The following is a 26,516-nucleotide window of genomic DNA, read 5'->3' on the forward strand; positions in this document are numbered from 1 at the left end:
AAGGAATTTATTCTTCAAAAAAATTTCGTAGGATGCACCTGCTACCGTAGTGCCCTTTTGAATGCAATGGGTAAGGATTACGCCCCCGCTGTCCCAGAACATGGACACCATCATTTTTTCAGCACTGGTGGTTACCCGAAATTTTTTTGGTGGCGGTGAATCTGTGTGCCTCCATTGAGCTGACTGGCGCTTTGTTTCTGGATTGAAAAATGGCATCCACGTCTCATCCACAACGGAAGAAAAGAAAGCCCCATTCATGCTGTCTTTGCGCGTCAACATTGCTTGGCAACATGCCACACGGGCAGCCATGTGGTCGTCCGTCAGCATTCGTGGCACCTACCTGGATGACACTTTTCGCATTTTCAGGTCGTCATGCAGGATTGTGTGCACAGAACCCACAGAAATGCCAACTCTAGAGGCGATCTGCTCAACAGTCATTCGGCGATCCCCAAAACAATTCTCTCCACTTTCTCGATCATGTCGTCAGACCGGCTTGTGCGAGCCCGAGGTTGTTTCGGTTTGTTGTCACACGATGTTCTGCCTTCATTAAACTGTCGCACCCACGAACGCACTTTCGACACATCCATAACTCCATCACCACATGTCTCCTTCAACTGTCGATGAATTTCAATTGGTTTCACACCACGCAAATTCAGAAAACGAATGATTGCACGCTGTTCAAGTAAGGATAACGTCACCATTTTAAGTATTTAAAACAGTTCTCATTCTCGCCGCTGGCGGTAAAATTCCATCTGCCATACGGTGCTCACATCTCTGGGACGTAATGAAAATGAACGCGGCCTCATTTTAAAACAATGCGCATGCTTCTATCTCTTTCCAGTCCGGAGAAAAAAAATCGGAGGCCTTAGAACTTGAATTCACCTCGTATTTTATCGTGATGATCAATTCTCCTTTTGTAGGTGGGTATCAACAGAATGTTTTCACATTCGAAGGAGAAAATTGGTGATGGAAATTTCATGGTAATAACCCATCTCAATGTAAAACGCCTTTGTTTTAATGATTGCCACTCCAATTCACGTATCATGTCAATGGTACTATCTCCCCTATTTCGCGACAGTACAAAACGAGCCGCTCTTCTTTGAACTTCTTCGATGTCATCCGTCAGATCCACCTGACGCGGATCCCACACAGCACAGCAATACTTCACAATACGGCGGACAAACGTTGTGTAAACAGTCTCTTTAGTAGACCTTATAAGTGGTCTACCAATGAACCGCAGTCTTTGGTATGCAGATGTTAAGCCTCTAGTCAAGAAAGGGGATAAAGAGAGATACCGATTGCACTTTTGCCAGCATTCTCAAAAATTTTAGTAAGAGTCATGTACAGGCAGCTTCTTAACCATCTGATCACAAATAACATATTATCAAGAACACAGTTTGGATTTCAGAAGGATTCTGATATCGAGAAGGCTATTTACACCTACAGTGAAAATGGTCTTAATTCATTAAAGGACAAGTTACATGCAGCAGGTATTTTCTGTGATTTGTCAAAGGCATTCGATTGTGTGAACCACAACATCCTTTTAAATAAATTAGAATTCTATGGTGTCACAGGCAGTGCTGCAAAATGGTTCAAGTCATACCTAGCTAACAGGAAACAAAGGGTGTCAGTACAAGGGACTAGTGAATTAAGTCATCAGTCGTCATCAAAATGGGAAGAAATTACATGTGGTGTCCCATAAGGATCCATCTTGGGCCATTGTTTTTTTTTGTGTACATTAACGATCTCTCATCAGTTACACTGCCAGAAGGAGAGTTCGTATTGTTTGCACATGACAAGTAATGCAATAAATAGTGTGTCGAGTGTACTTCTAGAAAGATCTGCTAATGATATTTTCATGGATATTAATAAATGGTTTAAAGCCAACTCATTGACATTAAACTTCGAAAAGACTCAGCATATTTAATTCAGAACCTGTAAGAGGTTGCCACCCAGCATATGCATGAAGTATGAAGAAGAGCAGATAGAAGAGGTTGACAGTCTTAAAGTTCTGGGATTACAACTTGATAATAAATTCAGTTGTGAGGAGCACATCACAGAACTGCAGAAACGCCTTAACAAATATGTATTTGCAATTCGAGTGTTAGGAGACATAGGCGACATAAAAATGAAAAAGCTTGCATACTTTGCCTACTTTCATTCCATAATGTCATATGGTATAATATTTTGGGGTAACTCTTCAAGTCAAACAAAAGTTTTCAGAGTCCAAAAGCGTATTATTTGTGGAGTAAATTCACGGATGTCCTGCAGAAACTTCTTCAAAGAACTGGGTATACTAACTACTGCCTCTCAGTGTATTTACTCCTCAATGAAATTTGTCCTAAATAATGTATCTCTTTTTCAAACAACAGCTTAGTTCATATATACAATACCAGGAACAAAAATTATCTGCACAAGAACTTAAAATCACTTACTTTAGTTCAAAAAGGGATCCACTACTCAGGAACACTCATCTTCAATAATTTGGCAGAAAAAATAAAAAATTCAGTTACAAATAAAGAAAAGTTTAAAAGGAGCCTGAAAGACTTACTAGTGGCCAACTCCTACTCCATTGACGAATTTTTTAATAGAAACAGATGATGTATTGTATATATTCATACTATTAGTATTGTTATTTCAGCTTTAAAAAAAATATTGACATGTTCTACATCCACGAGGATCTCCTCAGTAAGGATCTATGGAACGAAAAACCAATTCAATTCAATTCAATTCAATTCAATCCAATCCAATCTCTGCCCAGAACATTATCTATGTGATAGTTCCAGTTTAGGTTATTTGTAATTGTAATCCCTAAGTATTTAGTTGAATTTACAGCCTTAAGATTTCTGTGATTTATCGCATAATCGAATTTAGTAGATTTCTATTAGTACTCATGTGAATAACTTCACAATTTTCTTTATTTGTTTCAATTGCCACTTTTCGCCCCATACAGATATCTAAATCATTTTGCAATTATAGTCATCTGATGACTTTACAAGACGGTAAATGACAGCATCATCTGCAAACAATCTAAGACAGCTACTTAGATTGTCTCCTACGTCATAGGGATCAAGAACAATAGAGGGCCTATGACACTTCCTTGGGGAGCGTCGGATATTACTTCTGTTTACTTGATGACTTTCTGTCTATTACTACGAACTGTGACCTTTTTGACAGGAAATCACGAATCCAATCGCACAACTGAGGCGATACACCATAGTCACGCAGTTTGATTAGAAGACGCTTGAGAGGAACGGCGTCGAAAGCCTTCTGGAAATCTAAAAATATTGAATCAGTTTGACATGCCCTGTCGATAGCATTCATTACTTCATGAGTATAAAGAGCTAAATGCTTAAAATGGCGACGTTTTTCCTTACTTGAACAGCGTGCAATCTTTCGTTTTCTGAATTTGCGTGGTGTGAAGCCAATTGAAATTCATCGACAGCTGAAGGAGACATGAGGTGATGGAGTTAGGGATGTGTCGAAAGTGCGTTCGTGGGTGCAACAGTTTAACGAAGGCAGAACATCGTGTGACAACAAACCGAAACAACCTCGGGCTCGCACAAGCCGGTCTGACGACATGATCGAGAAAGTGGAGAGAATTGTTTTGGGGGATCGCCGAATGACTGTTGAACAGATCGCCTCCAGAGTTAGCATTTTTGTGGGTTCTGTGCACACAATCCTGCATGACGACCTGAAAATGCGAAAAGTGTCATTCAGGTGGGTGCCACGAATGCTGACGGACGACCACATGGCTGCCCATGTGGCATGTTGCCAAGCAATGTTGACGCGCAACGACAGCATGAATGGGACTTTCTCTTCGTCGGTTGTGACAATGGACGAGACGTGGATGCCATTTTTCAATCCAGAAACAAAGCGCCAGTCTGCTCAATCGAAGCACACATTCACCGCCACTAAAAAAATTTCGGGTAACCGCCAGTGCTGAAAAAATGGTGTCATGTTCTGGGGCAGCGAGGGCGTAATCCTTACCCATTGCGTTCCAAAGGGCACTACGGTAACAGGTGCATCCTACGAAAATGTTTTGAAGAACAAATTCCTTCCTGCACTGCAACAAAAACGTCCGGTAAGGGTTGCGCATGTGCTGTTTCACCAAGACAACGCACCCGCACATCGAGCTAACCTTACGCAACAGTTTCTTCGTGATCACAGCTTTGAAGTGATTCCTCATGCTCCCTACTCACCTGACCTGGCTCCTGGTGACTTAACAATGAAAGACACTCCCGTGGCCACACATTCACCAGCCGTGCTGCTATTGCCTCATCGATTTTCCAGTGGTCAAAACAGACTCCTAAAGAAGCCTTCGCCGCTGCCATGGAATCATGGCGTCAGCGTTGTGAAAAATGTGTAGTCTGCAGGGCGATTACGTCGAGAAGTAACGCCAGTTTCATCGATTTCGGTTGAGTAGTTAATTAGAAAATAAAAGCGGAGGGCTTAGAACTTGAATGCACCTCATAGCAAAGCTAAATGTCGCGCACATTAAAATCCGATCAGCTTCATTGTTCTGTTTGTGAAAAGAGACTCTGGGCTTTCTGCGAGGTTCACATTGAAACCTTGTTATAGCACTGATTAAAATTCTTCGAAAGCTATTTTCTATTTACTTCTGAATTACAATTATTTTTTATGTAGTGAATCGTGTGAGACCTGATCCGTACTGACTGGTCCAGTGGAGTGTTAATGTTTGTGGGATGAAGACATCAAAGTGTTAGGAACATTTTCCAATTAATAATCTTCAAGTAACTGTGCAGAAAACATTGTTATCGAACATATTTTATAGATTTCAACACTAGAAGCTAAAAGCCGTGTAAAACTTTATTTACAACGAGATAGGTACGAACCAATACGTAATTCCGTGATGCCAGCCTGCCTGCCTACAGCAGCATATTTTTGAATGTAATCCGTAAATTTCCTGTTTCTAATAATGGATGATGTAAAGTGTAAACAGTAACTGATAAAATGAGTGGGAAATCAGCCATCAGAGTCTGCTTTCCGATAGTGTATGTGAGGCAGTTTTGTTATGGTTTTGTAAATGTATTGCATAATAATCATGTAATTGTGAAACATCGTATCAAACTCAATTTCTTGAAATTTCTCTTGTCGGTTGCAGATCACTAGGTACACTTTCAAGAATTCAGGAAGGTGCAACAAATTATGGTGGAGCAAATTCTCGCAAATCCTTTTACAGCCACTGCAGCATCGGGAATCACCGAGAAACGAAAGTGAGTATTTGCTATTGATTGTTACACACTGTTGCATTTAAGTTATGGAGGAGGGTCCTGGTATTGCTAATGAGGTTTTTGCTGTCAGAATTTTGAGCAGCAGGTTGATTTATGTAATAAAGGACGCTGATACAATTGATAATTTAAAAGAAAGCATTGACGTGAAAATCTTAAACGGACTATATACGGAGTGTTCGAAAAGTCTCTCCGCAGTGCCCTATGATTGTTAGCCGCGCGCGCCGTATATTGGTTCGCCTGCCTACGTTACTTCCCTTCCAAGTGGACTCTCCCAACATGAAAAAGTCTCTCCGCAGTGCCGTATGATTGTTACCCGGTTATTTTCAACAAGATGGTGCAACCGCGCATGCAGCTCGCGTTTCAATCTCACTGCTTGCTGATCTTTTCGGTGATCGCATAATTTCACAGGGACTTTGGCCTCCACGATCGCCTGATCTAACACCACCTGACATTTTCTTCTCGGGTGCAGCGAAAGCAACTGTCTATAAAAACCGTCCAAAATCCATCGATGAACTAGAAACTGCAATATCCACTTTCAAACTGCTTCTGTTACAGAAGAAATGTTACAGCTTGCGTTTGGAAACATGATTAGACGAATTGACCCGTGTATTCAACAACAGGGGGGACACTTTCAACATTTAATGTGAAAATTTGTAAGTAAAAATGAATATTCGATAAATTAATAACTTGTATTTCACTGAGTTTCATTTGGTATATTCACTGGGGCCTAAGGCAGGTGTGGCTAACAATCATACGGCACTGCGGAGAGACTTTTTGAACGCACCATATATGCGCTATGAGGAGAATAAAGAGTCGATAACTAAAAAGTGGACCCAAAGATGTTGATGTTAGTGACATGCAATTACGTCGTCGCAGACAACTGAGATACATACTTTGCTTTCTTGTGTAGTAGAAATATCGTTTGAAGACTAGAATTGAACTGTGAGGGCTGAAATTTTCATTGAAAATGTTTAAAACTGTGTTTATCAACAATGCGAGTAATAGTAGTCAAGGCAGTGTGCCAGCAGAAAGTCAGGAGCAGGTAACAGACCATGTTGCGGGTTTAAATAACAGCCTCACTGATAAAAAAAGTGAAATCGAAGTAAACAGTGAGGTAGCTCATAACCAGATTCGTGACAATGAAGCTGTAGGGAGAGTGTTTCTGTATTAAAAATAGCAAAGCTTAATTAATAGTGTCGGACTTTCTAATTTGCAACCCTTCATTTCAGAGAACATCATTACGTGTTAGTAGAATTGAGTATTTTGCATTTACAACTGCATTTACCATTGATACTGAGACTAAGTCACCATTATTTCTTGTGCTACACGAACACTGACAATATCATATAGTTCGGATAGTGGTACATTGAGGTCAACACTATCACACATATGCTAAGGTTCATATATTAGTACGTTTTAAGCGCTTTGCGAATCTCTATATGTGTGTGTGTGTGTGTGTGTGTGTGTGTGTGTGTGTGTGTGAGAGAGAGAGAGAGAGAGAGAGAGAGAGAGAGAGAGAGAGAGAGAGAGAGAGAGAGAGGGGGGGGGGGGGGAAGAGGGATGTAACAGGGAGGAGAGATTCTTCACGTAGATCAACACCACTAACAGAGTGACGGGGTGCATTCGTAGGAACATTAGACTCGTGTTTGGATCGACAGCGGTTCAAACCTCGTCCGACTACAGATTTCGATTTTCCGTGGTGGCCTTTGAAAAAGGCTAATTTTCTATCCCCGTGTTTTTCATTCGAGATTGTATTCTGTATGTAATGATTATATCATCAACGAAACATTAAAACCCGTTTCTCGCTTTTCAACGACAAAACCGTTATATCTGATGACTACACTCAAAACAGGCTCACATAAAAAAAAAAAATCAAACCCTATCAGGATATCAAGGGAAAGCAAACTGCAAATGCAAAACAATCTCTTCTAAAAATTGTAATTCTAAAAAAAATGGTCATCACTTATGAATAATCTTTAGATACATACAGGTATGGCTGTTCTATACACATTTCTGTAAATTTCTTTCTTTGTCGAGAATTTTGCAAAACATTTCACGCAGCATGACACTAGGAAATTAATGCAACATTTATCATCCACGATCATTTGAATCCTCGCCATACTCCCGTTTTTAAGTTATACTCTACATGAAGCATTGTTTACCGCCGACATTCAGTGTGTTCTCCCAAAGAAGTCACGCGGTGTCAGATATCAAGGTCCAACACCAAAAATTTAAGCCAGACATACTATTAAGAAGCAAAATCAGATACCAACTGTTTTCTAAGTTGGTACATTCACTACGTTTTCAGGCGTCATCTTCCGAATGACAAAAACCAAATTTCGGAAATCGTTTTCCGGTGTCATGTTTACATGTTAAGATCAGAAGCGCATCTGCGAGCCCAGTAAATACGGTGCCTGAAAAACAGCTGTTAGAGTTTCTGATGTAGTCAGCACAATCGCTATTTCTGATCAGTTAGACGAGGTGTAAACAGCTTCAGTCTAATATTTCTACTTATCCTTCACTGTACAAAAATCCACTCTTTCCACACTAGCCGAAAATGTTTAAAAACAAGATATAACCTGACAACTAAAGCACGTTTGAAAGCGATTGCGTTTACATGGGAGCGAAAATCGATTGCGGAATTTGAAATCCGGAAAGCAGAAGCGGATTTCCAAAATGGATTTTGAAGTGTGTATGTGACCACCCAGATGCGGTATTGGGAAATCTGTTTACAAAATCCGGTTTTGGGAGCCTCATGTCAACTGGGTGAATGTATCACTGTCATATTCTAGAATGTACCACGTGGTCTTTTTCTTATCTCTCTGTGAGATGGAATATCTTTTCTAGTTTTCGAAGAGTTTTAGAAAAGCTATCGCTTGTGAATTTTTTGATGTAGCTGCTTTGCCCTACTATCTCCGATGAACTACGAATCTAACAAGATCCCTGTATTGTGTTAAAGCCTAAGAGCTCAGCTGGTTACGGAATATCGTTACCATGGACCGTACGAGAGGACTATACACGCGAACTGCCAAGAACGGGGATTAACTCGGATACAAGAAAATAAGTGAAAGAAATTTGTAAATTTTGACTCGGCAATTAAAAATAGTCTGCCGACGTGAAGAGCGCCAAGGAATACAAAAATAGGCCAAGTTACCAGTACTCTAAAACTTTAAAAATACAGATGGGAAAATTATTGCATGAGGCATTGGGGAAAAATTCTTGATCAGCTGCTACCTGCTACAGTTACGAAAGCACTGCACACATTTTGTGAAAGTACAACAGCTTCACAACCGTTCGTTCTAAATATAAAGGTGCAGTGTTGAATACTATTGTTAAGATATGGCATTAGATGGCATAGGCCTGCTTGGTGACTAATACCTGTTTCTCGGGGAAACGGCTACGCTATGAAGTCATTCCAATCCATAATTATGTATTAAGAACCCGATTGGTGTGTGGGTCACATTCCAGTCGGACCAAGGAAATTTCAAGTCTTCATCTCTCTAAGATGTAAGGAGTCGCCAGGAACGCCAAGTGATTCCCCATTAAATCGGAATTCCGCTTTCACCGGCTGGCTAGCTGGTGTAGATTAAGGACCGGCAAGTCGTCGAAGTGGTGTCCAGTCGGAAGACTTGCATCTGGCTATTGACCAACAAGGAACTATTTAACCAAACTGACACGAAGATAGAGGCACACTACACTGTTAAAGCCTACTTGTAAAGTTTCAAAAATCAGCTTTAAATGATGCTGGGGATGTACTACAACTCCTTACTCATCGCTCCAATTGTGATCATGAGAACAAAGATCACTTGTGGCGCGCACAGTCATTTGAAGTCATTCTTCCCGCGCTCCATACTTGGATGGAATGAGAAGAAAACCCTAATAGCTGGTACAGTCCGAAGTACTCTCTACTATGTACTTCATTTTTTGAGTATAGATGTAGCTGCAAATCAACGATCAGCACCTCATGACGTGAAATATACAGGAAGTTCCAGAGGAATGGTCAAGATTCAGTTCCTACGATAGTTCCTATCATTCGAAGCAAAAACGTCTGGTAAACATTGCCTCTAAAACGCATACCTTAAGTGTTCAGTAGATATATTTTTCACAGTCGCGAAGATGATTGCTCTTAAGGTATGCACTTTAGAGCCCATGTTAACTATATTTTTGAACACTAATGATGTTTCCTGTCATACCCCAGTATGTTGACCATTCCTCCTGGGTCAGCGTGTTTTTGACATACGTATATTGCAAATGCTGAAAAGTTAACATTACTAATTTGCAATCTGTATCGTTGTCAACATTTAATTATAATATAAATGATTTTCAGATGGCATCAAAAGCAATTGTTGTGGCTGCATGTTCATATTTGTTTTCAGTCAAGAGAGACTTTGATTTGCGCAAATTATCAAGTTACAAGAAAATTTCAAAATCAAACTATTACAATTTACAGGCAGTGAAATGCGTCCCGCCATTCTTAAACGTAATTTCGGAAGTCAACTATGTAATGGCACAAAATTTTATCTATGTATGCGACTAAATAACTCAAATGGATATACCATGGACAAATTATTTTTCTCCTTACGAGTACACTGGGAAATTAGGTTGATAGTCTGCAGACTTTTTGAGAGTTCATTTGCAATCTTATCTTTCTTTGCATATTCCACGTGTAAAGTCAGAAGCAACCCAGCGAGACAAAATAATGCTGTTTGATTATATATTATTTCTAGCCCTAAATTTTATTCCATTGGTGAATTTTTCTGCTCACTCAGAATCTGCTATTACTGTAATATTGGATTTGCCATATTTGTTCGCATTAGCTACTCCGTTTCGACCTTAAATATGTATGTACACAAATGTCTATCCACCTTATATTATGTTGTGGTACCAAGTACAAAACTAGGTTCCATTGCCTTCTCGTTACATATTTAAACATTCGGTGTCCTGATATACGATTGCTAGATTAAGGAGCATGAACTGCTTAGTGCCTTTGGAACACTATTGTTCTAGAAGAGTGAATAACTGAAGCTACGTGAGCTACAGTAACAGTAATGAATGCACTACGACTGTATTAATTAAGCTAAATTTTCTATCTTGTCTGAAAAAAAAACTTTATGTAAAAGCGTGGCTCAGATTTTGGAAAATTCCAGCCCAAATCACCACCTACTGACGGGTATAAATTTTCCTTAAAGTTAATCTATGTCCCCTCTCGTTGCAGACGGACTCCATTAAACGACGTTCCATTAATGTCGTGCAATGAAATTTGTAGACTCTTACTGCACTGCACTGCCCACAGGTTGGTACGTATTCCGTTCCAGTATCATGTAGTAGAACCATGCAACCAAGTCTCGCAAAGAGACCAAAGTTTCCAAAATATCTTAATCAATATTAAGAGAGGTCCAACCACCATGTATATCAGATAAGCACTGCCCATTAAATAGCCATTCGAATATGGCACCTGCTTGGCAGTGTCTGGGGTTGTCAGTAATGCTAGGAAATGCAGTTCGATAAATAAGAACGTACCATCTCACCGTCAGAGAGACGGAAACATGTTAGTGTGGACTCCTCTGAATTTTGTGTGAAATACAAAAATTCCTTACGCAGAGCCTGAATACATTTTACTAATTGAATTTTAATTACAAGTCAACCACTAAATGTCGGCTTTCAACATGACAAAACAAGTGGTTATCACATGGGTGAAAACATTTTCGCGAAACTCGCTAATATTCTATGCAGAACATTAATTTTATGCCTCCTCCAAACATTAAATAAAACATTTATTGTTCGGGAGAAATGTGAAGTGTCCTACACGCGACTATGTAGACTACGTTGGTCAGTTACGGAAAGTGAAAGGACTTCGATTTTTTGATGGCGTTACGCTATTACATAAGCCAGCGTCATTTACGTGGCACAAACGTCGACATTTAGCTGTGTGACATCTTCGAGTTTCAAATAGAGCTCTAGCAACATTGAATAATAATTAACGAACCACCCACATTACGAATATTACAATATTTCAGAATTTCTGCAGAGTTATTCACTCTGCAACACGTATATGCGGTAGGCGTAATGACAGATTTATTCCGTAGTTCTTTCAGTTTTTCAAAAACAACGTATCTTCAGTAAAACGAAAACAAACATGCACTATTCTAAAGTACCAATGGAATAAAGTACATGCATAGGAGTTGAACATTTGCGTCTAACTGATTAGTGTAAATGTTTCCCGGTAGAAACCTCACGAATGTGGCTCTGGTGTAGTAAGCAGTTGTGCCATGACGTCGCCGTTTCGGGCCTCTACATACGCACCAATTTATCGGCCAACCGAACCTACCAATTTCGTCCCAGCCTACACATATCCCAACCAACTGAACTCGACGGTTAGGAAGCCGTCCTGTTGTTGTGATATGTTTACTTAAGTTCATTGAGTTTATGTTCTACGAGATCCCGCTTGTTTTTACACAGAAACAGAAATGGGGGTTTGCCTTGTCTGTTTTAGAGGCAACAAGGCCTAAATTAAAAAAAAGAAAAGCCAAGAGAAGCTGTGCGCAAAGTGGCTAATGCAAAGAAAGAAATTCACCGCTGTTCTGTTACTTAAGCAGCTGGCAGCCAATTATTTTTGTAACCGTCTAAGTAAGGATGAAAAGTGCTTTCCGGAGCTGTTGGAAAATCACCAAACCATTCTTAACGAAAAAGAATACGATGCAGGCTTGAAAGAGGCTACAAGCTTGCATTCAGAGGCTGTCAGTTCTAACCATTGGCGAAAGTTACGAGAACCTCTAAATCAGGGCAGCTGTATCGCCACAATTACGATCTAAAATGACACCTGAAACCTGCAATGTGGTTTACAGTTTCTTGAGGAAAGTAAAGCAAAATAAATAAAAAACATGCATACAAACCTTATTGTTTTGTTTAAGTATGTAGAATAAACGACGTCCCCTGTAAGCTTAACAAATAAATTTCGAATTAGAAGAAGAAAGACAACAGCAGTATCGGCGCAGATCATCTAATGAATACAATAACAGACATATAAGAAATGAAGCATTCAACAACTGTTAGAACTGTAAAAATAGTCCTACACTTTGCTCTTCGTAGTAGAAGACGTAGATGTAGCATGGATTTTTGTAACATTTCTAACAATGAAGCTACTATGTTTCATGAATACGAGTCCATCAACTGTATGTATTTCGGTCTTATTTCCTATACGTATCGGAAATGAAATCTAAGGTCTAATCTATCGGTGATTCGGTTTTTAGATTTCATTTCCGTTAAATATCGGAAATAAAACCAATAAACTTAAATACACAAGGCTGAGGACTTTTGTCCTCTCTATGTGGCACACGAAACCATTACGTACTCAAAATGAAAAAAGTGCTTCATTTGTTGCATATATATTGCTATACTCCTCGCATGACGTGTTCTACGAACATCTGCAGTCTTTAAATTTTTCCAGAAACTCTTTTTTCTAAAATTTTATCCGTCTTGCACCCTGTCGTATGTATTAGAACAGCATTTAGTCCCGCGCGCAGTGGCGAACGACAAACTTTAGTCGGGCGATTGGCACTACATCGCTACACAAAGCACAATTTGTTGGGCGGATTATGCTACTGAAGTATTGTATTTAGATGAATCCACCTATAAGCATCTAGATGCTGAATAAATATTGCTACTTGTTTTGAAAATATATGTACGCATAAAAGAACTAACGGTAATGTTATTAACAGTCAGGCACGACAGACAGTCACGCCCTCTACCGTTGAACGCACAATGACGCGCGCCTCAAATGCTATATATTCCTGGCTGAGCCAAATCTGAATGTAGTCTGGTAGGGTCACTGTTTCCTTAACAGTCCGGTATGTGAAAGTTCGCAGCTCTCATAGTAAAGTTGAATAGTGTTGATTATAAGTAACTGATTTTTATAATATTTCGGTGGTAATTGTTTGTTTTAATTAATAGTTTTAGCAAGGTACCATGTGCGAATCAACCGTTGTCAAGTCTGAAGAAGGCAGGCCAGTCCAGCCTGAGAACTCTGTTACGGCATTACCTGCTACTGCACCGGCCCCGTCTCCCGCAGTTGGGAAGGCGCCAGAGCAGACATACAAGATAGCTCAGCTGCTGAAACATTGGCCAGCGGTGGTAATCGCCGTCCAGAAAAGCAAAGACGCGTATTGCTCTGTAAAGCAAAAGGCCAGCATCATCAACTGGTCACTTAACTTGACCGAAAAAGTAGTTGGTTCGGTTCTCAAACTTGCAGAAAGCAAAGTGAGTAGCTGGCGGCCGATTATTCAGTACGCAGACGAAGCGGTTAGCAAAGGCATGGCAGTAATAGAAAAGAAATTTCCCGCAGTGAGGGAGTCGCCAGAAAAGGTAACTGTTAATAAATGTGAACTCGCAAATGGTAATGTGGATACCGCATAACGAATCTTTCTTTTGCAGCTGTATGATGCTATCACGCAACACATAACGAAGATCGTGCGACCCGCAGTACATAAAACCGAAGCTATAAGCGAACTCGGCAGGAAGAAACTCAATAGGGTTGCTAAAACGATAATTAATAAATACAGTAGTGTGATCAGCATCGTGGACAGCTGGCTGGACAAACTGGAGAACAAACTGAACGGCGCAGAAGCTGAAGTAGCATCTGGTGAGTTAAGCATGCTGAGTTGTTAGCGGTAACAGTTAATAAACAATGAAACCGATTTAAGACTTCCTAGTTATGTATGAATCTTCCACAAATTCTTGGAAAAGTCTTTATTTTTCTGGAAGAATCTTGCGTACAACATTGTGTACTACGTAAATAATATTCAGCTTTTTCTTTTCCAAGGAAAAAAATGTAAAAATGTTGTTACTATAGCTACGATCTTATGCCATCTCTGCATATTCGTTGTCACTGAGTAACATCTCGCAAGATATGGTTACTATTGTTTGCACGTGTCTGGTTATGGTTGACCGTTAATACGTGCTTATCTGGCGATAAGTAGGGTCGAAGGTTGAACAATGGGTAACGGTCTAGAGAACAGGAAGTGCCAAAGCAATAGCCGAGGGAAGGAGGGAGGGTGCGACTCTTGGACAGTCGCGGCGGGTTGTAGGTGCAGCAGCGGTTTTCTTGCTGCCTGCGACAAGTCATCAAGGGTAGGCTTTACTAGTAGCAGGTATCATGCAGGTCATTATCTTCGATGTGGAGCGGTGTTACTCGACGGCTGCAGCTAGGTAACGAAGATGGCTTCTCGGTCTGCATCATTCCTATAATAGCTGGGTTCATCGTCTAGTGTCAGATCGGTGATACATCGCATTAACACGGTAGGGTAGCGGTTTGTGCGAGCTGGTCGGCTTTAATAGCAGCTGGCATATCCAGTCAAGGTTGCTGATTTGCAGGGAGTTGCCGATTTTGTTGCTGTACATGATAGCTCGGCATAGGTGGTTATGCCCTACCTAGTAGCGTCTTCACCGCTTATGCTTCAACTTACGGTTGTGATCGTACTTTCCGAGAGTAAGAATGAAATATTTAATCGAATTTCTAGTTCCTGTAGTCATGTGGAGTAATTTATATATAAAAAGTCTTGAGGATTTCGAGACTTTATTCATTACGAAGAACAGTACGGGTGGAGCACTGCTAATGACGCGTAGCACTTTGTGTGATCTACAAGTAATGCAGGATTGTATGACCTGCATACATATAATCAGTGTTATATGGACCTCGTTCCTTCCTATTCAGGTTACTTTACCTGTTGAACATTTGGTATACATAAAAAAAAAAAGCGACGTAAAGTATTGAATGTTCGGCTTAGTCACTGCTAGCTATTAATTTTCAAGTTGACGAGTCATACTAAAGTAATCTGGCCCTTAGTTCTATATACTTGGGTGATCAAGAAAGTCGGTATAAATTTGAAGACTGAGTAAATCACGTAATAATGAAGACAGAGGTGCGATGTGACACCCATGACTGGAATGACATGGGGTTTTATTAGAACCGAAAAGAACAAAATTTCAAAAATGTCCGACAAATGGCGTTTCATCTAATTATAACAATAATTAGCATAACAGAGTAAGACAAAGCAAAGATGGTGTTCTTGACAGGTAATACTCAATATGCCCACCAGCTTTCCTCAAGAATAGCTGTAGTCGAGGAATAACGTTGTGAACAGCACTGTAAAGCATGTCCGGAGTTACGGTGAGGCATTGGCGTTGGATGTTGTCTTTCAGCATCCCTAGGAATGTCGATGACAATATTTGCGACTTCTGGCAACCCCAAAGCCAATAATCGCACGGACTGACGTCTGGGGATCTGGGAGGTCAAGCATGATGGAAGTAGCGGCTGAGCACTCGATCACCAAACGACGTGCGCAAGAGATCTTTCACGGGTCTAGCAATATGGGGTGGAGCGCCATCCTGCATAAACATCGTGCGTTCTAACAGGTGTTTATCAGCCAGGCTGGGGATAATGAGATTTTGTAACATATCGGCATACCCCTAACCCGTCACAGTTGCAGTTTTGCTGTCAAGCTCCATCCGTCAGACATTGACTTTTTGCTTTTTTAATAAAACCCCATGTCATTCAAAGCATGTATGTCAATTTTACCTCTATGTACATTATTCCGTGGTTTATCAAGTTTTCAAATTTATACTGACTTTTTGATCCACGGTACTTGTCACTGCATGTACAATACCTTTGGCACTTTGTGACCTTTTTTCAGTACGCAAAGCAAAAGGGAGCTAAAATGTCTGAAACAATGTTTACTCCAAAGTTGTTCAGAAGGCAGCCGCCTTCGCAGTGAAACATTGCGAGGACGCTGCTTGCCGACCTTAGAGTGACTCCGTGTCTCCTTGTTCAGACGCGGAGACAGCTGCGGCGGAGGCGTCTTCTTCGGCAGCTGCGGCGCCGACCCAGACCACCATCGCCAGCCCGACGTCAGCGCCCCCAGCGGGCAGCGTGCGTCAGGCGTTGAGGCTGGGCGCTCGCGCCGCCGCGGCGCTGGCCGCCTTCCAGGTGGGAGCTGCCTTCTGGCTGCTGTCGCGGGCGCCGCTCGTGAGCAGCTTCTTCAGAGAGGCGCCGACCCCCGCCTCTTCGGAGTCTCCGTCTTCAAGCGGCGCGTCACTCGCCAAGCTCCCGGCGCTGACGGTCTCGGAGACGGAACAGCCCCCACTGTCCACGCACTCGCTGCACCAGAGGCAGTGACCGCAAGACTTCTTTCCGTAATTCGAAACTTTCGTTAAATGTACATAGTTTACAAGGCTGCTCTTTCAAAAGTTATTAATTGGTGAAATAAAACAAACTATTCGCATCTAGGTGTCTTACTTTACACCCATGTAGTAATGTAAAATGTTTGCTCAAACCAACATTACGTATAAAAGGTGCGCAGTTAACATTCGGGTAATAGTACTTGTTACTGTAAGCTTTCCTTAACAATAGAGCTGTTGAGCTAAAACGCGAGTATACAGTTAGGGGTGATGACAATCTACTGTGAAACTTGTCAACTACAGGGGTTAGGCAAAATATTAACACCTGTGCTTGGGAATGATTAATTAGTCAGGGGTTAATTGTCCATTTAGCGCAATACTTGGATTACTAGGATAACATTATACCGTCTCCAATGAAACGTTATACCACTCTTCGGCCAAAACCTCTAACTCGTAGGGACAAGAGAGGCAGAAATCTGCTTTGGAGTTTGTGCTCCAATGCAGCAATCCACCCATACCAACCAGCGACTTGGTTAGACGTCTTCCCTGTGCAGACATTCCAAGTGTATGCAAGTATACATTGCGACGTAGGAACTAAGACATACGGAATGTTGGTTTCAATATTTGCAACTGCGAACACATTTTTTTTTCCTAACAGACACAGCGGTGTTAGATTTAGTTTAGGTGTCAAACAACGAAAACGCTTACCTATAGTGCATAAAGGCTGTAGCTGAAAAGAGCCAAAGTTGCTACCGCTTAATCTGGAGACGTTTGATAGTAAGTAGAAAACACAACGAACGAGTAAAGAGTTGTCACTGTTACAGAAGTTTATTTTTATTAGATGCGTAACACTTTCCTTTTTTGTTATAAGGTTTAAAAAAATTCAGACTACGCAGTTTAATTTAAATCTGAATATCAAATAGGAAAGCATGACGTCGAAAAACTGTGCTTTGCTCAAAATTCTTGAATAAGTGACAATTTCAATGTAGGGGTACCGTAGCGTGAGAACTCTTTAAACTTTCAGCTGTCATATAAGCAACTTCTGTTTTCAAGTCCCATTCATAGAAAAATAAAATTTAAGATGTCAAATTCATTTCTGGATAACTTTCAGCGACAAGCAGAATGTACACTACTGGAAATGGGGAAAAAGAACACATTGACACCGGTGTGCCAGACCCACCATACTTGCTCCAGACACTGCGAGAGGGCTGTACAAGCAATGATCACACGCACGGCACAGCGGACACACCAGGAACCGCGGTGTTGGCCGTCGAATGGCGCTAGCTGCGCAGCATTTGTGCACCGCCACCGTCAGTGTCAGCCAGTTTGCCGTGGCATACGGAGCTCCATCGCAGTCTTTAACACTGGTAGCATGCCGCTACAGCGTGGACGTGAACCACAAGTGCAGTGACCGCACCGCCACTTCCCAGCAAATTAGGGACACTGTTGCTCCTGGGGTATCGGCGAGGACCATTCGGAACCGTCTCCATGAAGCTGGGCTACGGTCCCGCACACCGTTAGGCCGTCTTCCGCTCACGCCCCAACATCGTGCAGCCCGCCTCCAGTGGTGTCGCGACAGGCGTGAATGGAGGGACGAATGGAGACGTGTCGTCTTCAGCGATGAGAATCGCTTCTGCCTTGGTGCCAATGATGGTCGTATGCGTGTTTGGCGCCGTGCAGGTGAGCGCCACAATCAGGACTGCATACGACCGAGGCACACAGGGCCAACACCCGGCATCATGGTGTGGGGAGCGATCTCCTACACTGGCCGTACACCTCTGGTGATCGTCGAGGGGACACTAAATAGTGCACGGTACATCCAAACCGTCATCGAACCCATCGTTCTACCATTTCTAGACCGGCAAGGGAACTTGCTGTTCCAACAGGACAATGCACGTCCGCATGTATCCCGTGCCACCCAACGTGCTCTAGAAGGTGTAAGTCAACTACCCTGGCCAGCAAGATCTCCGGATCTGTCCCCCATTGAGCATGTTTGGGACTGGATGAAGCGTCGTCTCACGCGGTCTGCACGTCCAGCGCGAATGCTGGTCTAACTGAGGCGTCAGGTGGAAATGGCAAGGTAAGCCGTTCCACAGGACTACATCCAGCATCTCTACGATCGTCTCCATGGGAGAATAGCAGCCTGCATTGCTGCGAAAGGTGGATATACACTGTACTAGCGCCGACATTGTGCATGCTCTGTTGCCTGTGTCTATGTGCCTGTGGTTCTGTCAGTGTGATCATGTGATGTATCTGACCCCAGGAATGTGTCAATAAAGTTTCCCCTTCCTGGGACAATGAATTCACGGTGTTCTTATTTCAATTTCCAGGAGTGTAGTTTCCCGGTTGAATAAAATTCACTTCACTGACAATACCCTACCTTAGTTATTTTGTACCTATAACTACTTAACCGAAACAAGGCGAGCAGTAAGCACTACTTGTGGATGTTTTTACTGACTCGTTGCAGAAGGTAGTGTCGTTTGGGGGGCAGAGGGAGCAACGACGAACAGCACGTAGACTGCCTTATTGGATGGATCACTAAGGCTCTGACTCGCACGCTTAATAACACGTAGAGGCCAGCAGGAAGACATTTATTTGCAACAGAAAACCACATTCCACGAGGTCATAGGAAAGATTCTCCCCCCCCCCCCCCTCTCCCCCGTTGGAACAAGCAAGCGGAACACCTACAAAGACAATAGCAAATAAGGTCATCCCTGCTCTTTGATAATGGATCCTACAATCTGTTAATGAATCGCGTTAAGAAAAAATTGCGGCAACTTCAGTAGAACAGGATCCCTCGTTTGAAAACTAGATGGTGCAAGACGTCTTAAAAAAGGAACTGCGGACAGTAATCAAATTTTTTTAGGCGATTCAGTCGTCTATAATGACAAACTGTCTGAAAGAAGTTGCATAAATATTAAGTCAGATCTTGATAAGATTACGAAGTGGTACAAAGAATGGTAACTTGCTTTAAATGTTCAGAAATGTAACAATGCCCACTTCACAAAACGAACAAAAAGAAAACGTAGTACCCTACGAATATAATATTAATGAGCCACAGCTGGAATTGGCCAGCTCATACCTGAGAATAACTCTTTGTGCAGGGATATGAAATGGAGTGAGAACAGGCTCAGTCGTGGTTAGCGCAGGTAGTAAACTTTATAATAATGTTAGAACACTGGAGAAATGCAGTTTTACTAAAAGCTGCGACGCATCCCAAAATATTAACAGTGTGGGACTCCTACCAAGTAGGACTAACATAAGATATTGAACTTACACAGAGAACCTTTGTGGTGAAGGTTCGTATCACCATAATTGTTAGCCTGTTTCCGCCACTGACACTGCCACTAGCACTACAATCTTGAACACTACTAATTGCGTTATAGGCTATAAAGCCGGGTTTTTTCCATCCAGTATGCTATGCAATGTCACTTCAGTTGAGCAGTCAAATGAATATTCATGTTTCTGACTAATCAAATCCACCACATCTGAGAAAGTGTCATCATACTGTCCTACTCTATCCCCAGTTAGATAACCCCTTCTTAGTTTGGATGCCACAAAATTTAAAACGTTTCAAATAGAAAAAGGCTTTTTTAAATTTTTGCTGTGTGTGTATAACAATACTGACACATGTACATTACATCAACTACTTGCTGAGGTAACTGACTAGAGTGTTAACACCCCCATCCCTACTAGGCTGCAAGCGCTGTTATGTTCAAACCAAGAGAAACACAATCGCAGGACAAACAGCCAGAATACACTTTCATTGATGTTAAACGGCTCTATTGTAAGTAGGCTGTCTAAGTTTTTTTATTGGTAACGCCGCCGCCACGTAGCGCTCTGTATGAAAATCACTGGCTGTGCCGTGTGCAGTCTGTGGCTGGTTGGCATTGTTGTAATACTCGCCATTGTAGTGTTGAGCAGAGGCAGCTGGATGCTTACAGCGCGTAGCGTTGCGCAGTTGGAGGTGAGCCGCCAGCAGTGGTGGACGTGGGGAGAGAGATGGCGGAGTTTTGAAATTTGTAAGAATTGGTGTCATGAACTGCTATATATATTATGACTAGTGAGGTAAATACATTGTTTGTTCTGTATTAAAATCTTTCATTTGCTAACTATGCCTATCAGTAGTTAGTGCCTTCAGTAGTTTGAATCTTTTATTTAGCTGGCAGTAGTGGCGTTCGCTGTATTGCAGTAGCTTGAGTAACGAAGATTTTTGTGAGGTAAGTGATTTGTGAAACATGTAGGTTATTGTTAGTCAGGGCCATTCTTTCGTAGGAATTTTTGAAAGTCAGATTGCGTTGCGCTAAAAATATTGTGTGTCAGTTTAAGCACATTCGTGTATAATTGTTCAAAGAGGATGTTTCACATAGACCAGTCGTGTACAATTTTTCTAAGGGGACGTTTCATACTATATAAAGTGTTTCATCTGTGTAATGTACTATCCTACAATCCACCTAAAATTGGACAGCTTTCTAGCTTTGAATCTGCACTCAAGCAGTCAATCGTACCAACATGTAGTTGTATTTGGAGACATCGACATAAATTTTTTAAACAAAAGTTATACTGCATCAAAATTCACGCGCATACTTTGTTTCGGCCTACTCACCATGCAGCACACTCTCATTCGTTTATAGATATATTTGCAACCAAGTCTTCAAATCGGGTAATTGACACCAATCAAATGACTGTACCTAACTTTTCTGCTCAAGATGTAATGTTCATGACTTAAAGGTTGCAAAGCCCAAAGAAAACACAGGTTGCAAATTTTTACAGATATTAAGCGCATGAATTTGTCTGGGCATCCAGTTGACGCCTATGATGTTTCTTCGTAGACAACGTTAGGAAAGGATTTCGACATAGATAATTAAGTATCTAACTTCACTAAGAGACAGGACATACAAACAGTATCCGGCCTCTCATAATCATTTCTCCTACAGACAACTGCGCGATCGAATTAGTGAATTTGTGAGGAACGCAAAGCTCATGTTTATCCCACTCGCTGACGACTTTCACAGGCCTACCGCCCTGTGGAAAAAATCAAAGAACTGTTGAAATAGGCAAACCCAAACCTTCGGTTAAACCTTTAGTTCCTGTTGAGCAGCTAAACGATTATTACGCCACGCCGGTATCTTTGCTTAACCAACCCTCAAGGTCACAAACAATCGATTATTTAAAGTATAAGCGGGTGGTACAAACGGAAAATGTTTTCTGCACATGGTAAGCCCTAACACGATTTTTCTTCTGTAAAGAACTGGGATAACTTTGGGCCATGATTTAGAATGGTCTAACATACATCTGCAGTCTTTGAGAAGATGTCAGTATGACTTCACTTCCTATCAAGCTTAAAAAGCTCGTAAAGACACTATAACTCCCTAGATTTGACTATGGTGATTCCATTCTTCATGGACTTCCGGACGGGAGCTCATGCAGGCTGGAACTGGCGATGAATGCTTGTGTACTATACATCTGCGACGTACACTTTTTGCACAATATCATATCCTCCTAGGAAAAATTGTCACAGCTACGCGCCGATAAACGTAGAGACTATCATATTCTGCGTCTGCCTTATCGTCTTCTCAGTCATTGAACTCCCTCTTATTTGTCCTGAACCATTATTCTATCTGAACAGCATGGCGGAAATACGCGTTCCCAAGATAGGGAATTCTCAATACCAATAAATATCATAGGCCTTATTTTCTAAATAATCATATGTGCCAGGAATTTGACTTTGGAACAAACTTCCTCAAAATATCACAGAAATTAAATACCTTACAAACTTCAAAAGACTACTTACAGCCCACCTCCAATCACAATAGCCATCTCCCGTACAGTGTGTAACTCATTCTCGTATCCCACTCCCCCAGAACATTTCCCTACCCCTTGTCGGCAGATTTCTCGACATTCTGCCCTTTCTTAACTGCCACTGTCACTTCACCTCTTCCATTACCCATTCCTCTTCTGATAATACTAAACATTGCTTCAAGTGAGCTAATAATAGATATGATCCCAAATGCCCATTATTACTATTATAGCCTGTATCTGAGGTGAAACATGGGAACCAGTCCGGTATTCACCTAGTGGGATGTGGGGAGATACACTGACCCTTCGTTGTTAATTCCCCGGCCGGATTGGATCCGGGCCGCTGCAGCTTCCTTCCCGAAGCGATCGCGTTAAAACACGCTCGGCTACCCCGACAGGTGTGGGTCACCAGTATTCTGCTTCGGTACTTGTTGAAACGCACGCTGCAAACTGTGGATGCTGAAATTTACACATGAAATACGTCCAATTCAAAATAGAACATTTGGTCAAAACAAAATTAACAGTGTCAGTTTTAGACACACGAGTGTGCATTTTCCCCTTTCCTTTCGTGGCGGATGTGGTTGAATTCTCGTGCCAGCATCTACTTAATGTATCTGGGAATTTAACAAGTGTTTTCGGGTACAAATGCATCTGACGTTAAAATTCGTCTGGGCATTAATTACTGTAACACTATCAACAAATAGAAGACTGAATTTCAAAACTTAATCATAAAAACGGTCACAGAAAAAGCCTATGCACCAGTTGTCCTGAAGCGATCGTAAAAAGTAACTACCGTCTGGAAGCATTTATCGAGTTCGTGATCAATTGCTTGTATTTGAAATTCAATATTCTTTCAAAACTTTAAAAATATGACGTTGTCAATCGTGACATCTCATGTGGTTTTACATATATTCAAATTCTGATACCTGTTTCTACTTCTGTTGCCTTAGCGATGTTTGGTTCTAATTGTACTTGTAAATTAAAAAATTAAGAGCGCGTCAGTAAAATCGGGAAAATAAATAATGTGCAAAGTAGGAATCGGCCAATCCTCGGAAATAATGGGTCTCTAATAATTTTTTTCCACATTTGTTTCGGATGTCACACTCTTTAAAACAGTCCCTTCGCTATGTTGTGAAAATTTCGTCAAAACATTGCACCCAGTTACTAAACGAATGTAATTAGTCCGTCCGAAAGAACCGCAAGGTTCATTAAGGACTCCCTTGCAAAACACAAAAACCAACGCAGTAGTGTATGCTAAGGTTGTCCGAGTCTCGCTATAAGTTTACAGGATATGGAAAGTGATTTTGTCTAATAATAATAATTGTTACATTAAATGCGAACATTTTTTACTACGTTTTACTGTGACTGTTCCCGGTTACGAATTAAAGTAGTTCACTGTTGGCAATCACTTCATGACGCGTTTCAGCGGTTTAACCCTCCGTCATTCTGTATTAAAACACGTATGTGTTGTTACGACTGTTGTGTAATCTGCTGCAATTTTTATTAACGACAAAAAGTCGTTCAGTACATGGCTCATAGACCTAATCAAATAGCCAGACCACTCTCTGGCGCCAGTGTAGCAGTCCCTAACTTAAATGCCACTTTGCACTGAGTAAATTATGTAAAATACGTGATAAAATTTTGCTTGCATAGTGATTTAACAAATACAAATGTTAGGAACAAATGTGAAAAAGAAGTGGCTGTTTCAGTTTACATTGGAGATTAAATTTATTCTGTATTCTAGCCCAACTTAGTTAAAATAAAAATACGATGAAATTGTGGAAAAGTAGATAAAATTGTCCCATCCAAAAATAAAGGCGAAAATAAGCGCCAAAGACAGAAGCAGAAAACGTGCCAGGGAATGACCAAGAAATGAGAGTGAAAAATTTAGTGAATAATAAAGTGTCACTGCTAAACTACTTGAATCCACGACGTTCCGCATTTTCGCCACTAGTTGTCAGAAACGAACCCTTCTAACATTCTGCGTGGTGTCTGTTTGTTCCATATCGTGTCTCCCTACCACTTCCGCACAACGACGATCTGAGTGTGTTTTTTAGAGAATGGACTAGTTTGAACCTGGGACCTGTTGCTAGTAAGGAGACGCCAGACCACACATGACATGTAGAATTCAGAAGAGTTCAGTGAGACTAGCGATGATATAACCAAATACTTAATGATTTTAGCGTCAGCTCCACTGCACTCCCTGTAAAAGAATCTTAATACTAACTAAATTTAGTGGAAGGGGTTCAAGGCTTTCCTATTTTTAGTTAGCTGGTAAAATAACGCCGAAAAAGCAGTTAAGTTTACGATTGGAAATTTTATTCTACTCACAAAACATCGTTTATAAATTGCACTATTGATAAAAGGAAATGTTTTAGTACAGGATGGTAAAAACCAACTGCGTACAACAAAAATGTGAACGAATATTCCCTGAATTGGTTTCCAAGTTCTACAATGGATCGAAGAATGACCTATGCCATATCAATCTGTAATCTAGGTTTAAATTAAATTTCACGAAAGAGCCAACTATCAAAATGGTCTACAGTGACCCTCAATTATCTTTAATTACTTATCTAACTTGTCGTAAATTACAGTGGCTGATGTGGCTTCTCAATAACTATATAACAGAAAAATCATCACGTTTAAGATTTTTACTTCAAGTGGCAAATGTGTTCACCATGAGCTTTAATTGACGATCGACACTAGTATTACGAAAAAAGGGGGTTAACAGATGAGACTTCTGTAGTTCTGAGTGAAGCCTTATGCGCTCAAAAATGCGCCATCGCGTGCGTTTATTACCTTGTCGGTGTTTAGACAGCGTCAGGGCCAGCACAGCTCCGCTCACCTCGCCATCTCGGCAGCAACTCCCCTCTCCTAACTTCTCCTTACTACCATTTACCGAATTTGTTTTAAAAAAAACTATCTGGCTGTGTTTTCATCTGACCAGTCAGGGTCTCAATGTTAACCTTAAGCTCCACCTACAAACATTCTGTCTATCCAAAGAGAAACGTTATACTTTTCGTGGTGGAGCAATGTTTTTAAAGTTTGCAACGTAACAGAGACGCGAAAAAGTCTCGCGCTAAAACTTGCGGGTGGTGTGACCCTTTTTGTGTTATCGTAAGATCTATACTGTTTTTCTGGAGGGCTCTACCTTTTAACATGGGCTGGGGGGTGGTCCTTGACGTAACAAAGACGCGAAAAAGTCTCACACTAAAACTTGCAGCTGGCGTTGTCCTAGTGGTTAGCTGGCGACGTGGGTGTCCAGTCCGCCCCTTATCCTAGGGCCTTCTAGCTTAACACGGTTCTGCTCTCGGCTTCTGTTCTCGTTTCCCCCCCCCCCCCCCCCTCGGAATTGCGTCTGTCTCACGGTGGGAAGGTATAACATGCATTTAGGCATTCTTGTGTTAGTCTGTGGTATTCCATTTGCTCACTCATTACTCGTATTACTTTGGTTAATTTAAAGTCACGATTTATTCGGAGCTATGTGACATACTACTGGATTTGCTTATCATGTCAGGGTTTTCATGGAAGGTGTTGGATTTGCCTGACGCCTTACACCCTACATTTTTGAATAGGTGTCTGAAACTTCCTCTTTCTATGTCATAAAGAAAACTAGGAAACTAAACACATTACGGAGTTCATCGATAAGGAGTTGTGAAATACACATGTTTTGTTCAAGTTCGTTGTTGCCTCTGATGCTGTTGTTGTGATCTTCAGTCCAGAGACTGGTTTGATGCAGCTGTCTATGCTACTCTATCCTGTGCAAGCTTCTTCATCTCCCAGTACCTACTGCAACCTACATCCTTCTGAATCTGCTCAGTGTATTCATCTCTTGCTCTCCCTCTACGATATTTAACCTCCACGCTGCCCTCCAATTCTAAATTGGTGACCCCTTAATGCCTCAGGACATGTCATACCAACCGATCCCTTCTTCTAGTCAAGTTGCGCCACACATTTCTCTTCTCCCCAATTCTGTTCAATACCTCCTCATTAGTTATGTGATCTACCCATCTAATCCACAGCATTCTTATGTAACACCACATTTTGAAAGCGTCTCTTCTCTTCTTGTCGAAACAATTTATCGTCAATGTTCCATACATGACTACATTTCATACAAATATTTTCAGAAAAAGACTTCCTGATACTTAAATCTATACTCGATGTTGACAAATTTCTCTTCTTCGGAAACGTTTTCCTTGGCATTACCAGACTACATTTTATATCCTCTCTACTTCGACCATCATCAGTTATTTAGCTTCCCGAATAGCAAAACTCATCTACTAAGTCAAG

At 41.3% G+C, this 26,516-nt stretch overlaps 1 protein-coding gene across 1 annotated transcript; it reads left to right on the forward strand.

The window, feature by feature from the left end:
- Positions 1-13,065: 13,065 nt before the first annotated feature.
- Positions 13,066-16,531, forward strand: LOC126273477 (uncharacterized). Its single transcript, XM_049977037.1, has 4 exons — positions 13,066-13,102; positions 13,206-13,616; positions 13,686-13,893; positions 16,082-16,531. The coding sequence occupies exons 2-4, from the start codon at positions 13,221-13,223 to the stop codon at positions 16,423-16,425; spliced, it is 948 nt and encodes a 315-aa protein (XP_049832994.1). The 5' UTR covers positions 13,066-13,102; positions 13,206-13,220; the 3' UTR covers positions 16,426-16,531.
- Positions 16,532-26,516: the final 9,985 nt, after the last annotated feature.

This window comes from Schistocerca gregaria, chromosome 1 (assembly GCF_023897955.1).
Source record: "Schistocerca gregaria isolate iqSchGreg1 chromosome 1, iqSchGreg1.2, whole genome shotgun sequence".
NCBI classification, from domain to species: domain Eukaryota; kingdom Metazoa; phylum Arthropoda; class Insecta; order Orthoptera; family Acrididae; genus Schistocerca; species Schistocerca gregaria.

What these genes read in the sequence shown, in the direction of transcription:
- LOC126273477 (XM_049977037.1), top strand. Translation starts at nt 13,221, where the DNA reads ATGTGCGAATCAACCGTTGTCAAGTCTGAAGAAGGCAGGCCAGTCCAG. An exon ending in TGAGGGAGTCGCCAGAAAAG is followed by an intron (nt 13,617 to 13,685) that starts GTAACTGTTAAT and finishes TTTCTTTTGCAG; the next exon opens with CTGTATGATGCTATCACGCA. An exon ending in AGAAGCTGAAGTAGCATCTG is followed by an intron (nt 13,894 to 16,081) that starts GTGAGTTAAGCA and finishes CTCCTTGTTCAG; the next exon opens with ACGCGGAGACAGCTGCGGCG.